The following is a 15,080-nucleotide window of genomic DNA, read 5'->3' on the forward strand; positions in this document are numbered from 1 at the left end:
TGCTCAATAAAGCACAAATAGTAAGATCGCCAGGCCAGGGCTCATCAGTCTTCAGCCTTGTCTGACTTCTTCCTCCTCAGCTCACTCCCTAGCCAAAGCAGGCCTCTGGCAAGTCCCACCATTATACAACGTAGCACACGACATAATACTAGTAGTAGTGATAGCCACTGACGTTTACTGAACATTTACAGCTTCCAAACACTATTCTCAATGCTTTACATGAATTCCTTTCATATTCACAAGTACTCTAGGGGGCAAAGTGCCTCATTTAACATGATAGGAAACTGTCTCCCTAACTACACACACTGAGGATGAAAGACCCCTGAGGGGAGACCCCCACTCAAATCTCGGGAGGACGTGCACCCAAGGAATCACAAGAGACCGTCTTGATGTAATTACAAGAAGTAGTTTTTAATTTTGGGGCGCTCCGGTTCGGCACCACACCTCTCTCTCAAAGGAGATAGTGGAGCCAGCCGACCACGAGGCTCGAAAGTTAGGGGTTTATATAGGGAAAAGGTCTGGAGGAACAAAGGGATCAGTGTGGCCATACATGATTGGCTAGTTCAAATATTAACTATTACGTGTAGAACAGAGTGGAAAATTTCTAAAGTTGGTGTTAATCTGAGTCAACAGAGCATCTGACCTTAAACCATATCTGCCCAGACATGTAGTTTATGTCTTCTTGACCTGCTAGTTCTCAGGATGTCTAACAGACTGCTTGCTCATTCCCAGGTCTATGTGGGTCAGCTTGTGATGGATTCTTAGGCCCATAACTTTTCTTCCTAGTCAGCACAGGTCCAAAGCTTCAATTTTTCCTTTCAAGGACAGTAAGTCATAGATGCACCCCAGGTAACATTCTTACAGTGAGCTTCCCTGGGAACAATTTGTGCTACCTTATCAGCCTAGGAGACCATAACTAAGAAAATAGGCCCATTTGTATATATGTGGTATAAGAACACTATGGTGACAAATTATTTAGGAATGGCTTTGACTATTTTAAAAACACACCTCAAAACCTCAATACATTTGTCCTTCTTCCCAATCTACAGAACAACGGTTCACTTGCAGTTTGTAACATCAGCACCTACATTCTTAGACTATGACACTCCCTTCTAGAGACCTGCATGTTTGGATTCATTTCAAAAAGTTTAATTGTTCTTAAATAAAATACATAAGCCAGGCAATTTATGGGAGAGCTTGCCATCTTTCACCTGGAGGCCAACTCCCTGCTGGGACCTCAAAAGATTTCCACTCTCACTCAGCAAACTGAATCCCCTCTGCCTGTGGGAACCAAGCCCTGGGGAAATGAATTTAAGGTGTAGTAAAGGCATTCATTTTTCTTTTAACCTGCATAAGGATAGCCTGGCTCACAGGAGTCTCAGACTTCTCATTGTTAAAGCTAGTTTCCCTTTCTCCAGTTTCTCAGACTACTTCAGAATGCCTCTGAAGTGGAATGCCTCTGAGACTGGAGAGCTTTACTGTTCTAAAGTTTTAACTTCTCCAACAATTGTAAGCCCACCAGCAGCTGGGCTGCCAGTTGGGAAACTGCTACTATGTCAATTCTAAGCATTGGTAATTTGTCCTACTATGAGAACTTAGTTCAGAGCCACAGGCACAAGGAAGCCATTTGAAAGCAACGATGGTAATGCTTTTAATCAAAGTCAAATTTGCTTACAATGAGGTCTTCCCGCTCTTTGGGGACTAACGGAGTCCGACTTCACTTTCTTCTGTACAGTTTCATCAGAGCACTCCAGAGCACCTTCCAGGCCTTGCTCGGAGGCAGCCGGCTTCAACTCTCCTGCTTCATCTACATGGGACTTGTCAAGGTTCTCAGACATCCTCAGTTACGTCTGTTTACTTTCCTAGGAAAGAAAGACAGTGAGCCAACTTGTTCATCCAGTGTCACTAAGCAAATATTTACCTGCAGTTTTAGTTGTTTTCTCAACAGGCTTGCTAAGGTTTTATTCATTTATACTCTTCCTCGGTGACTAAAAACATTTAGCCAATGACACCTGTAAGTCACAGGCATAGCTGGAATAATGTATCCCACTCCTGAGTACATGTCACAAGTTGGGGGTGGGGTGCTTAAACAGGAAAGCTTAAACACTTACTCCTGCTTTAAGCAAAGGGAGTGGCGATTCAATCTTAACTCTTTAAGGACAGTATTCCACTACATAGCCCCTGCTGTCCTTGAGCTCTCTAGGCGGGCCTTGAATTTACAATCCGCCTGCCTCCAATTCATAAATGGTAGGCCTACAGATGTGTTCCACCACACCTGTCTTTACTGGAAAGCTGGCTCGTGTAACCCCAGCACTTGACCCGTGTGGGGAAGGGACAGCTTCAAGGCTGGGGTCACTAATTAAAAACAAACAACAAAATCAGCATTTTGGAAACCATGCTCCTAACCACCTTCCGATGCTGTGCTGAGATGGATGGATTCCTAGGCTGATTATGTGGATCAAAATAACGGAGAATGGGGGTTGGGGAGATGGCTCAGTAGACAAAGTCCTTTCTACAAAAACTTGGGTTCAGATCCTAGTACCTGCTGAAAATCCAGGCACCGCATCATGCCTGTAAGATGCTCAAAGCTGATCTCTGGTTTCCATGCCCATGCACAGGTGAGCATACATACAATCAACCCTTCCCCTAGATTTAAAAAATTAAATAATGGAGAGGCAGGTAAATCTCTGGAGGTTGAGGTGAGTCTGGTCTACACAGTGAGCTCCAGAACAACCAAAAATAACTGGGGATGAGAAACAGTACTGTCTAGACCCTATATAGTGCTTAAGAGAACTGTGTGAGACTTCTTTTTTAAAAGACTTATTTATATGAGTACACTGTAGCAATCTTCGGACACATCAGAAAAGGGCATCAGATCCTATTACAGATGGTTGTAAGCCAACATGTGGGTTGCTGGGATTTGAACTCAGGACCTCTGGAGAGCAGTTTGTGCTCTTAACTGCTGAGCCAACTCTCCAGGCTGAGGCAAACATTTCTTAGTAGATTCGAATCAACCCGAAAAGAATACCAGTAGAGTAAGAATCTGCACTCACAACGATGTAAACAGGTTATTTTATTAGTTGCTGATAAGAACTTGAAGACTAAAAAAAAAAGAAGAAGAACTTGAAGACTATCCTCCAGGCTGGACCAGTTAACAAAGGCATTTTTCTAAAGATTTATTTTATTGTATTGTGATTTATCTTGTGTGCCTGGCCTTTTAAAGGATCCCCACTTGCTAGCCAACTGGCCTTTTAAGAAGTCTTAGCGGTTAGAACTGCTTGACCCTATGACCTTCAGTGTCGGTTGCCTCTTGGATTTCTGGGAACAGGATAGGGTATAAGGCTAAGAAAGTGGGTTGGGCGGGGCGGTGGTGGCACATGCCTTTAATCCCAGCACTTGGGAGGCAGAGGCAGGTGGATTTCTGAGTTCGAGGCCAGCCTGGTCTACAGAGTGAGTTCCAGGACAGCCAGGGCTACACAGAGAAACCCTGTCTCGAAAAACAAAACAAAAAAAAAGTGGGTTGGGCTGGTAGAGCAGAGATGGCACTACTCGTGTGTGCCTGGTGCCACATGAGGTCAGAATTGGTCAAGAGGGCACCAGATCCTCTAAAACTACATTTACAGATGACAGTAAGACAACATGTGGGTGCTGCGAATCAAACCTTTCAACTTCTGTTCAATGTATGTCTGAGAGAAGAATTTTTTTTTAAACTGGACAAAGTGAGATGTAGGGTTAGTTCTGATGCTTTGATCTGGAATCTGCATGTGAACGCTGAAGGTTCTGCTCCTCAATTGGTCGATTCACCAACAAAGACGCTAGCAGCCAATGACTGGGCGGAAGAGGAGGGGCTTCCAGGTTCCCCCAGGCAGGCTAGGAGAGGCAAGATAAGAGAGAAAGCTACCAGCCTTGTGAGATCTTGGTAGAAAAAGGCCATCGGCCAGTTCCCTGACTCTATCTGGGGTAGTAGGTGGGAGATCAGAAAAGCAACTAAGCTGAGGGCAGATTTAGGGTGCTGAGCAAGAAGAATGTAACCAGGCAACTAAATTAAGGGCAGATTTAGAGCGGTTGAGCCGGGAGTGAAGGTAAGGGCATGTTAGCTGCAGAAGGCTTAGAAGTGCCCAACCGTTGAACTAAAAAGTGTATTAAAAATAAGCTTGTGTGTGTCCGTCTTTCATCCATGGATCCAAGGGAACCAGGATGGTGGCTTTTAGTGAGGTCCACCTGAAGCAGGGTAGTAGAAACTACACACTATAGCAGTCAGTTCTCTTCATTGCTGAACCAGTCTTGCAGCCCAATATTTACTTTATGAGTATGAGAGGACATACCTGCACACATGTAGACTATGCACAGTGCCCTCAAAGACCAGAAGAGGGCATCAAATACCCTAGGACTGGGCTTAGCAGGTGGTTGGGAGGGTATTGGGAACAGAACATGGTTGCTCTGCAGCTCTGCAAGAGCAGCCAGTGTTCTCGGCCGCTGAACCATCTCTTCAGCCCCATAGAAGGAATCTTTTAAAGTTTTTAAGCCCTCCCCACCCTTCTCTTTCTTATATTTCCAGTTAAGAAAGATGATGCTTCAACATTTACAACACTGATAACACTTTGAGGATCACAAACTATTGTCATAAACACTAATTCAGCACACTACACACTTGGAAGGTAGTCAAAGAATCTAAAGAAATGTACTGGGGCTGGCTGGAGAGATGGCTCAGTGGTTAAGAGCACTGACTGCTCTTCCAGAGGTCCTGAGTTCAATTCCCAGAAACCACATGGTGGCTCACAACCATCTGTAATGGGATCTGATGCTCTCTTCTGCTGTGTCTGAAGACAGCTACAGTGTACTCATATAAAAATAAATCTTTAAAAAAAAAAAACATCTTTTAAAGAGATTTGGCCCACTTCTGCACATTGGAGAGAGAAGAATCACTTGGTATAATTATCTAAAATTGCAAGAGACCTCAATTAAAAAACAGAATTTTGAAATTTGCAGGCTTGTTGTGATGGTCAGTCTCAACTGTCAACTTGGTGATTATGTAGCTTCACCTTGGAAGGAATTCTCTGGGAGGATGGCTTCCATCAGGCTGGCTCAGGTCATGGGTATGCTGGTGAGTGACTTTCTTATGTTCACTGAGGTGGGAAGAAAACCCTCCCCACACTTGGGCAGCACCATTTCCTGAGCTGGGTTCTGGTCTAACCAAAATCCCTTAGAAAAGAATTGTGCACCAACATTTGTTGTTGTTTCTTGACCATGGGTGTAACATGACCAGCCACCTCACGCTCCTGCTGGACTGTGGGATAAAGTAACACCCCCTTACACGCTTAAGTAGCGTTTGTCTTTTTTTTTTTTTGAAACAAGATCTTATAACCCTGGCTACATCCACCTGCCTCTGCCTCTCAAGGGCTGGGATTAAAGGAGTACCCATGTCCAGCTGCATTTTACCTTCCTAATCCAGGCCCCTACCCCATCCCCTGTTTACGGGAGACAGGGTCCCCTCTATGTACTTTTGAGCTAGCCTAGGACTCACTATACAGCCCTGAACTCAGAGAGTTGTGGGCTCTAGCCTCCTGGGGCTTTCATCCCAGAAAGCCATGTGCCACTGCACCCAGCCCACCTTTTCCTTCCAAAACTCATTTCTTCATTATCCTAAATTCTACTAGAGTTTAGAAGTGCAAAAGATCCAATGTTCAACATTACCTACAGATTCTATAAGAAACAAAACACATCTACTTTTATCCTCTTCACAGGCCAGGGAGCTGGAAGTCACTCACTGGATACAGAAAGGAGGAAAGGCAAGACCCCTTTAAGCACAATAGACTGTCCCCGAAAGATTCTGTTCAGGTTGTCTCCTCCCAGGGCACTTCCTTCAACCTTATGTTTACACTTTTCTCCAATGTCCTGCAGGGCTGATTGTGAGACAGCTGGCATCCATTACTGCCTTTAATTTCAGTCAAAATACGATTACTTCAATAGGGAAAGAAAGCTGAAAACAATCTAATCAGAGACAGACATACAGGCTTGCAAGCAGCCACAGGGAAGCCCAAAGTAGCATGACGCTGCTATTCTCAATAGGAGGAAGCTGAGAAAACTTTCCCAGAAAAGACGACATGTGACCTGTCTTTGAAAGGAGTAGAATTTCACCAAGTTATAAAGTAGGGGTAGGGATGAAAGGGGGGGGGGGTATTTTCATTCCTCTGGAAGAAGCCAAGGCACCTGAAATGAAAAAGTGGCAGTTAGCAAAGACGGAAAGAGGAATTGGGGGTCTGGTGGGCAAAGTGCTAATTTATACTTTAAAAACTAAAATGAAAAGCGTTGTCTAGATTTTGAGCATCAAGAGCCAAGACCAATCATATTCTCCATAAATGCTCTATTAGTATAACCACACTACCCCATGCCCGGCGAACAGACACACCCATTTGTTGATAGACATAAATCCCTGTGTCATCTGTGTGATGTCACTGTTAGGAGTTGTTCAAGGTATTTAGGGTGGCCCTGGACCTATAGTTTAAAAGTGACAATAACTTCAGTAAAGTGACAATAACTTCAGTAAAAGTGATCCATTTTTCTTAAAATGTCCTGCTCCCCGTCACTACTGTGGTCTGATTCTGTGTCTTTACTGTGAATTCGGTTTTCTAGAGTTAAGTGCCTCCTCATTTCAGGCATAGGGGTACACTGAGGCCACAGCCTGGCACACAACAACCATTCCACACTGGCAGCTATAATTAAAGAGTAGGAGGATGTATCCGGGGGCTATTTAATTGCTCTCATTCATTCACTCAACAATCATAAAACCCTACGGTACCTAATCAGGAAACCGAGGGGGAGGAGGATCCTGGCACGGGGACCTGCATCTGTCGGAGCTGCACGCGGGCCCAAGTTGAACACAAAAGAATCCTCCAGAAAGGGTCTCTCGGTGAAAGAAAGCTTTCGGCCCCGCGGCGCCGGGAACTGCGTTCAGATTTCGTTGTAAATAGCTGTTTCGGTCGGCGAGGGAGCAGCAGGGGCGCGCCCGGGAGTGCGGCCTGAAGGATGCGCCTCACCCATCCCTGGTCTCCTCCCCGCTCCACCCCGCATCCCAGGGACCCGACCCGCTGGGAGAGGCCCAGAAATGGGGTCGCTCCCGCCCCGTGACCCCGGACTCCCCGGCCTCCGCCCCGCTCACCTGCCGCGGCGTCGGCGACCTCCTAGGGTCACTCCCGCTGCGAGTCCGGCGGAGCCCGCGACGCGGAAGGGCGGGAGGGACGTGCGGCCCTCTGAGCGCCTGGGTCTCGACCCCCGCCGGGCCGCCTCGCTCGCTCGCTGGCTCGCCTGGCGCCGAGCTCCGGCCGTCCTCTCCGCCCGCGGCGGTGGGCAGCGCTCAGTGCCGAGCGGGAGGAGGCGGGATGCGCCTGCCCAGCGTGGGGCGGCGCCATGCTGCTGTACGGACAAGCGGGCTGCTCTCCCGCCGTCACGAAGGGGCTCGGGAATCTGGCGGTCGGAGCTGAGGTTCACCCGGTTTTTGTGTGGAAAGGCTGACGCGGGCCCCGGGGCGGCCGAGGGAGCGCGGTGGTCCACGGCTCCAAAGTCGCTCACGCCGCACAGGGAGGCGCCATGTTGGGGCCGGGAAAAGGCGGAGGCGCGCCGCCGGAGGCGTAGGGGGAAGAGGGAGGCGAAGGCGCGCAGATAAAAGTGAGGTAAATCGGAAGGCGCCTTAGAAGCTACCTTCCCTGCCAGGACTTTGAAAATTGAGTGTTCCATTAACCAGGCCAGCCTCACTCCCTTGCCTTCATTTTGCTTGCACACACACCCATGCCTCCCATGCCCACCCATCTCCCCCAACCCCTCCCCCCCCACACACACACTCGCACATAGCTAAGTCTCACAGGCTCCTTTCGGATTCTGAGCCCTGGCTTGCATGGTCCCTTGTGTTTGGGTAACCGAGGGTTCAGGTTGATATGAAAGGCGAGAGCAGCGGTTACCTAGCGCAGCTCTTGGAGATGTTGCATTCCAGAGAGGAAGATCATTTCCCATAAATATGTCAAGATCTCCCTAGGTCCATAAAATTGGGCCGGCATGGTCATTGTTGCACCAAAACAAACAAACCCAAACCCCAAAACCAAGAACAAAAAAATCACCCCACTCCAAGCCTGAGGCACGAAAATAGCTAACTACACTAACAGAAATACTTTCGTTATCTGTCTCTATCTTAAAAGATAGGAGTCTTCGCTACTTTGTAGGCTCTTCCCCGCCCCTTCACCCTCTTACACTACACAGGGTAGAAACAAGCATAGAGAGGAGGGACAGAGAACAGAGAGAGAGGAGAGGAATCCTTGAATTTCTTGTTTCCTATTTGAGCACACTTATATATCCTCTAAAAAGTTCCCAGAATTCCCAACTCATAAAATCATAGAAACTATCTGCAGTTGGCAAAACCATGCCTCTGCTGGAGCATGAGGCAAATCATTGTCAGCTGTTACAGACAGTCCTAAGCACTCCCTCATTCCTACACCTGGTATTTAAATGAAAGCATATTTTAAATATTGCATTAAATTAAATATTGTGTTTTAAAGGAAACTAAAATTCCAAATTTCTCAAAAATGTCACTACATAACTTTTTTTTTTTTTCGAGACAGGGTTTCTCTGTGTCGCCTCGGCTGTCCTGGAACTCACTCTGTAAACCAGGCTGGCCTCGAACTCAAGAGATCCACCTGCCTCTGCCTCCCAAGTGCTGGGATTAAAGACGTGCACCACCACCGCCCGGCAACTTAACTTTTTTTTAATGCTTTATAACGGCATAAAATACACATTTCTTAAATTTTTTATTTTCTTAGTGGTTCCAGATTTAATTGGGGGTGAAGAGGGCACTGCATCGCACCCTGAGGCTGTTTTGCCAGGTATGGAGCATCTGCTTTTTGCAACTGAACAGAGGAACGGAACATATAACAAGAAAAAAGCCCCTCCTGCCTGCCTGAGACCTGCGGGATTAGGTCGCCTCTGATCCCCTGAGCCTGGGGGCCTCCCCACCCACATTGCCCTTCTGAAGTCAATTCCTCCAGAAAGAGCCTGGCTAGGACAGCTCCAGATGGGGGCAAACAAGGAGCAGGATGCTCAGAGTCCCCATCTCAGAGCCCCCCTCCCAGTCATTTTAGGAACAATAAATACTGTGTGACAGTAGCAGGAAGGGCCTCCATGGGCTGTCTGGCAGCCCTAGCAGGCTGGCCAGGTGCCTGCCCTCATTCTGTGCGTAGGATGATATGGATGCCTGAATCCGTGAACACTGGTCCACTCATCTCCCCCGTCTGTAGAGCAAACGACGCATCTTCAAACGGTTTCTGCATCTGACCTCTGCTGAAGGCGCCCAGGTCTCCCCTGGCTTTGGCAGAGTTGCAGTCACTGAACTTTGAGGCCAGAGATTCAAAGTCTTCCTCCCCTGACTTAATCTTCTGGATGTAGCCATTGATGAGCTCCAGGGCCTCGTCCTTGCTCCTGGTGATCTTTTCCTGCCGCCAGGAAGAGGGCCTTCGGGATTGGCTGTGCTTCACCAGCAGGTGTGAGCAGCGCACGCTGGCAGGCTCGCCCTGGCCATTCTTGCTGCTGGGCCGCTCCCACTGGCTGGCGTTGGTGATATGATTGAAGTAGTAGACCCGGCCTGAGCTGCGACTCATATGCTTCTTCCAGCCGGGCGGCAGCTTCTCCTCGTCTGCCATCTTTCTCTCCGCAATTAGAGGAGTAACCTATAACATGTAGATTTATTTAAATAACTAGAACAAATGGAGGGGATTGAGGGTTTCAAACACCATAAAAGCACATGTAATTATTACTAAAAATTTAAGCCTGGGTACAGTACTGTATGGCTCCTTCAAACCATTTATTAGAAAGCACATTGTTTCTTTTTTGGTTTTCTTTTGTATGTTTTTGTAGACACACACACATACAGCGCACAGACATACAAAATAAAAGTAAAAAAAGAATAAACAAGCAGGACATGGTGGTGCACATCTTTTAATTTCAGTACTCAGGAGGCAGAGGCAGTTGGATCTCCAAGTTCGAGGCCAGCCTGGTCTACCGAGTAAGTTCCAGGACAGCCAGTGCTACACAGAGAAACCCTGTCTCAAAAAACCAAAAACCAAAAACCAAACAAACAAACTCAGTCTTCCTTGGAGAGTCTAGAGACAACACCACCAAGACCATTCCATTTTATTTGGGACAATTCATCTGTTTTTTGTTTTGTTTGTTTTAGAGGCAGGATTTCTTTATTTATTTTTGGCTTTTTTTTTTTTTTTTTTGAGACAGGGTTTCTCTATGTAGCCCTGGCTGTCCTGGAACTCACTCTGTAGACCAGGCTGGCTTTGAACTCAGAAATCTGCCTGCCTCTGCTTCCCAAATGCTGGGATTAAAGGGGTGCGCCACCACTGCCCGGCTGAGGCAGGGTTTCTTTATGTAGCCTTGGCTGTCCTCAAACTCAGAGATCTTGACTGCCTCTACCTCCTGAGTGCTGCGATCAAAAGGCAAGTCAAAGGCACTTGAAGCCTGGGCCCAGCTAGGATGATTCATCTGTAATCCTTTGTTACTTAAAAAGTTCCCTTTAAATATAAATGTTCACACATGTGCCAGTTCAACCTTTGACTGTAAGGATTGGAAACTCAAACTAACCTTGAGATAAAGGGAGCTCAGTGCCAGGCTGCAGTATGGAAAGAGAAAGGTAGCAGCTGGCCTGGAGGTGGATTGTTGTCACCCCACTGGGACACCCAAGATTTCTCTAACTGTTCCTTGTTTCTGATTTCTTAGCGTTGCTCCCTTGTGCTTTAGATTTAGTATTAGGGTTCTCTAGAGTCACAGAAACTATGGATAGTCTGTATATAGTAAGGGAATTTGTTATAATGACTTACAGTCTGTAGTCCAACTCCCCAACAGTGGGCAGCTGTGAATGGAAGTCCAAGAATCTAGTAGTTGCTCAGTCCCATGAGGGTAGTTGTTTCAGCTGATCTTCTGCAGAAGTTGATTCCCACAGATGTGCTGGCAAGTAAGTGCAGGCGGCGAAGAGTGAATCTTCCTTCCTCCAATGTCCTTAATGTAGATCTCCAGCAGAAGGTGTGGCCCAGATTGAAGGTGTGGACCACCACGCCTGGATCTGGACCTTGTTTTGTCCCAGTCTGACCTTGAACTCAGAGTTCTACTTGCCTTAGTCTCCTGGGATTAAAGGCATTTAATACCTTGTCAGGTATTAAACTTTTCATAGCCACTATGTCTCAAAATCTCCATGTCAAGATCCAGGTCAGAAACTTGTGCTTTCCAGCCTCAAGATCTGGGTCACATGGGAGCCTTCTAATTCTGGACTGTAGTTCATTCCAGATATACTCAAGTTGACAACCAGAAGTAGGCATTAATGCCAGTTAAAATTTGGCCAGCTAAGCTGACTGTTGCACAGAGCCTGTCTCCTTAGTCTGCAGGAGGCTGCCTTTGGATGAGGTGCTCAGTCTCAAGTCTACTCTGCTCAGCAAAGGTCAAGTTTACAGGCACCTAACCACTCAGCACGCAGGTGAGGTAGGCCCCTTAGCTGGTTTCAGGGATGAATGGATGAGAGCATGGAGCTGACAGCAAGGACAGTGACCCAGCATAGTTCCTCACGATTTTCAGAGTAGCACTGGTCCTATGGCTTGAAGTTTATAATGTCTTCAGAAAATGACAGCTTGGCCAGGCAGTGGTAGCGCTTGCCTTTAATCCCAGCCCTTGGAAGGCAGAGACAGGCAGATTTCTGAGTTTAAGGCAGCCTGGTCTACAGAGTGAGTTCCAAGACAGCCAGGGTTACACAGAGAATCCCTGTCTCGGAAGAAAAGAAAGAAAGAAAGAAACAAAGGAAGAAAGAGAAAGGAAGAGAGAAACAAAGAAAGAAACACAGGGAGAAACAAAGAGAGAAAGAGAAAGAAAGAAAGAAAGAAAGAAAGAAAGAAAGAAAGAAAGAGAGAAAGAAAGAAAGAAAGGATGACAGCTTTACCATAAAATATCCTATTCTTGGGCTAATCAACTGGCTCAATGGGTAAGAGATTCCTCAAAGCCTGGCGGTCTGAGCTTGATCCCCAGGCTCTACAAGGCAAAAGAAAAGCATGAAGACCTACTCCAAATTGTACTTTCTTTTTTTTTTTATGATTTATTTATTTATTTACTTATTTATTTATTTATTTATTTATTGGTTTTTCGAGACAGGGTTTCTCTGTGTAGCCCTGGCTATCCTGGAACTCACTCTGTAGACCAGGCTGGGCTCGTACTCAGAAATCTGCCTGCCTCTGCCTCCCAAGTGCTGGGATTAAAGGCGTGCACCACCACTGCCCGGCAGGTTTATTTATTATATGCAAGTACACCATAGCTCTCTTAAGACACTCCAGGAGAGGGCATCAGATCTCATTACGGATGGTAGTGAGCCACTATGTGGTTGCTGGGATTTGAACTCAGGTCTGTTGGAAGAACAGTCAGTGCCCTTAACCGCTGAGCCATCTCTCCGGCCTCCTGTACTGACTTTCACATGCATACTTCAGTGCACACACAGATGTAATATAGTTTTGAAAAATCTTATTAAGTCTGAGGTAAGCCTCCTGCTCCAACCTCAGACAAGATCTTACTGTGCAACTCAGGCTAATGTGCAACTCACCATCTTCCCATTTCAGCCTCTGAAGTACTGGAATTAGACACAGGTCATCACATCTGGCTTTAAACTATGACTTTATTAGAATGTTTTCCATGGTATAATCATTCTGTTAGGATGTTCGTTGAGAGGCATGAGCAAGTGCTGGAGCCATGGCTCAGCAGTTATGAGTACTGGCTGCTCTTCTAAAGAGGACCTAGGCTTGCTGCCCAGCTTCCACATGACAGCTCACAACTGCTTATAACTCCAGTTCCAGGGGATCTGAGCCCCTCCTCTGACTTCAATAGGTAACACACACACACACACACACACACACACACAGTGCACAGACATACAAAATAAAAGAAGTAAATAAAAAAAAGAATAAACAAGCATGGCATGGTGGTGCACATCTTTTAATTTCAGTACTCAGGAGGCAGAGGCAGTTGGATCTCCAAGTTTGAGGTCAGTCTGGTCTAGAGTGAGTTCCAGGCCACCCAGGGTTACACAGAGAATCCCTGGCTTAAAAAAAACAAAACCACAAAAAAGAAAAAAAAAAAAGCTTGAGTAGTGCTAGCAGTTAGAAACTGAATGTTCCTGTCTTTTCCTGAAGGTGTTAGTTCTGGTAGCCAAAGACTCATGCTTTAATTATGTGCAAAACAAAGATTGTAAACCGGATAGCATGCAGCCACTCTGCCAACTATGTGGATCTCACCAGTTTCAGTAGCCTCGATCTGAAAACTTCCGCTCACACTTAAGTCATGATCTCTTCTCTTTCACCACTTTTTGTTTTTAAAGGTCTGGTCTTTTTTGTGTGTGGGGGGTGTGTGTGTGGGGGGGTTGGTTTTTTGTTTTTTGAGACAGGGTTTCTCTGTGTAGCCCTGGCTCTCCTGGAACTCATTCTGTAGACCAGGCTGGCCTTGAACTCAGAGATCTGCCTGCCTCTCCCTCCCAAATGCCAGGATTAAAGGCGTGCACCACCCCCCACCGCTTGGCTCCTGATGTTAGTTTTGTCAGAAAATAAGAGATCATTCATAGTCTGCTAGCAGATCAGGACGTTAAGTTTTCCTACCACTTAATGTTTTCTATTACACTGGTTTTGTGTATGTGTGTGTGTGGGTATATGTGTGGTCACTTGTGCCATAGCACATATGTGGTCAGAGGAAAACTTATAGAAGGTGGTTTTCTCCTTCTACCATATGGATCCTGGGAATTGAACTCAGTTCAACAAGCTTGGTGGCAGGTGTCTTAACCCACTGAGTCATGATGTCAATCCCAAGTTTTCCCTACCTCTTAGTAAGAAACTAAACTAACTAGGGAAGTAGCTCAATTAATAGAATGCTTGCCTTGCATCCACAAAGCCCTAGATTTTATTTCCAGTGTTGCTTAAACTGCATGATGGCACACACCAATAATCACAGCTCTTGGGAGGTAGATACAGAAGAATCAGGAGTTCAAGGTCATTCTCAGGTACTTTGGGAGTCCAAGTCCAATATACACCTGCAATCCCAGCAATCCTATGCTGAGATGGGAAGGGGACAGAATTGCCTAGAAACTAGAAAGCCATCTGACCTAGAGTATGCACAACAGCAAAGCAGAAACAAGAGACTCTGCCTCAGAAACAGGCAGGAGAGAACCAACTCCTACAAAGCAGTCCTCTGCCACATCTGCATCAAAGCACACTCAAGACAAGTACTTTAAAAACAAATTGAAAATTTAAGAAGGCTAAAATAAAACATAAAATTCAGCTTCATAAAATGGTAAGATGAAAAAATGACTTAAATTATATTGTGGTGGCATTTTATAGTGCATATCCACTTACTAGATATGACTAGTCCGAGTAGTCATTCTTAAATAATCATTAAGTTGGTTAAGATAGCTTAAAACTTTCACTCTGTTTAGCAATTCATAAGAAATACTGGACACAAAGAAAGATGAGGAAGGATTAATGTATTTTCCAAGTTGGTTGAACATTGTTTGGATCCTTATTTGAATAACCATGAGGAAGTTGGAGCACAAATTGCCTATTAGTTAATATTAAGGAATTAAAGAACTTTGTAACAATGATTTTTTTATTGTTGTTGTTTTTTTTTTGTTTGTTTGTTTTTTGTTTTTTTTGAGACAGGTCCTGTTTGTAGCCCTAGCTGTCCTGGAACTCTTGATGTAAACCAAACTGGCCTTGAAATCAGACATTTGCCTGCCTCTGCCTCCTGAGTTCTGGGATTAAAGGTGTGCATCCCCAGGCCCTGCTAGTGGTTAGGTTTTAATGCACTTTGGACAGATGTGCTGAATGGAAGTGCTGTCTGAAATGTGTTGGAATGAGAAGAACAGACAAGGATACAGACTAAACAATATAGCCCTGTAAGAGATTATGGTTAATGCTGTTGATGTGCATATGTGCAAGGTCATTATTCCAGTCTCATTCTTAAATACTTGAAAGCCCCCCAAATAAGGTTAAAATGTTTAATTTTTCAAAAGCATGGGT

General features: G+C 45.8%; 1 protein-coding gene and 1 pseudogene across 3 annotated transcripts in view; both read right to left on the reverse strand.

The window, feature by feature from the left end:
* Tcp11l1 (t-complex 11 like 1) overlaps positions 1–7,786 on the reverse strand; it is a 41,735-nt gene extending 33,949 nt beyond the window's left edge. Inside the window, exons 1-2 of one of the 3 annotated variants that reach the window (XR_004118734.1) lie at positions 7,160–7,786; positions 1,676–1,862 (exon numbers count right to left, since the gene is read on the reverse strand). Coding sequence is in view for 2 of the 3 variants with exons in the window: in XM_031371218.1 (XP_031227078.1) it covers positions 1,676–1,838 (163 nt within the window). In the remaining variant the exon portion in view is untranslated. Of the gene's footprint in view, positions 1–1,675; positions 1,863–7,159 lie in introns of those variants that run through there. The other 2 variants (XM_031371218.1, XM_031371219.1) reach the window with 2 other exon arrangements.
* A 1,422-nt stretch (positions 7,787–9,208) lies between these two features.
* On the reverse strand, positions 9,209–9,683 carry LOC116092264 (annotated as a pseudogene).
* Positions 9,684–15,080: the final 5,397 nt, after the last annotated feature.

This window comes from Mastomys coucha, unplaced genomic scaffold, assembly GCF_008632895.1.
Source record: "Mastomys coucha isolate ucsf_1 unplaced genomic scaffold, UCSF_Mcou_1 pScaffold15, whole genome shotgun sequence".
NCBI lineage: Eukaryota > Metazoa > Chordata > Mammalia > Rodentia > Muridae > Mastomys > Mastomys coucha.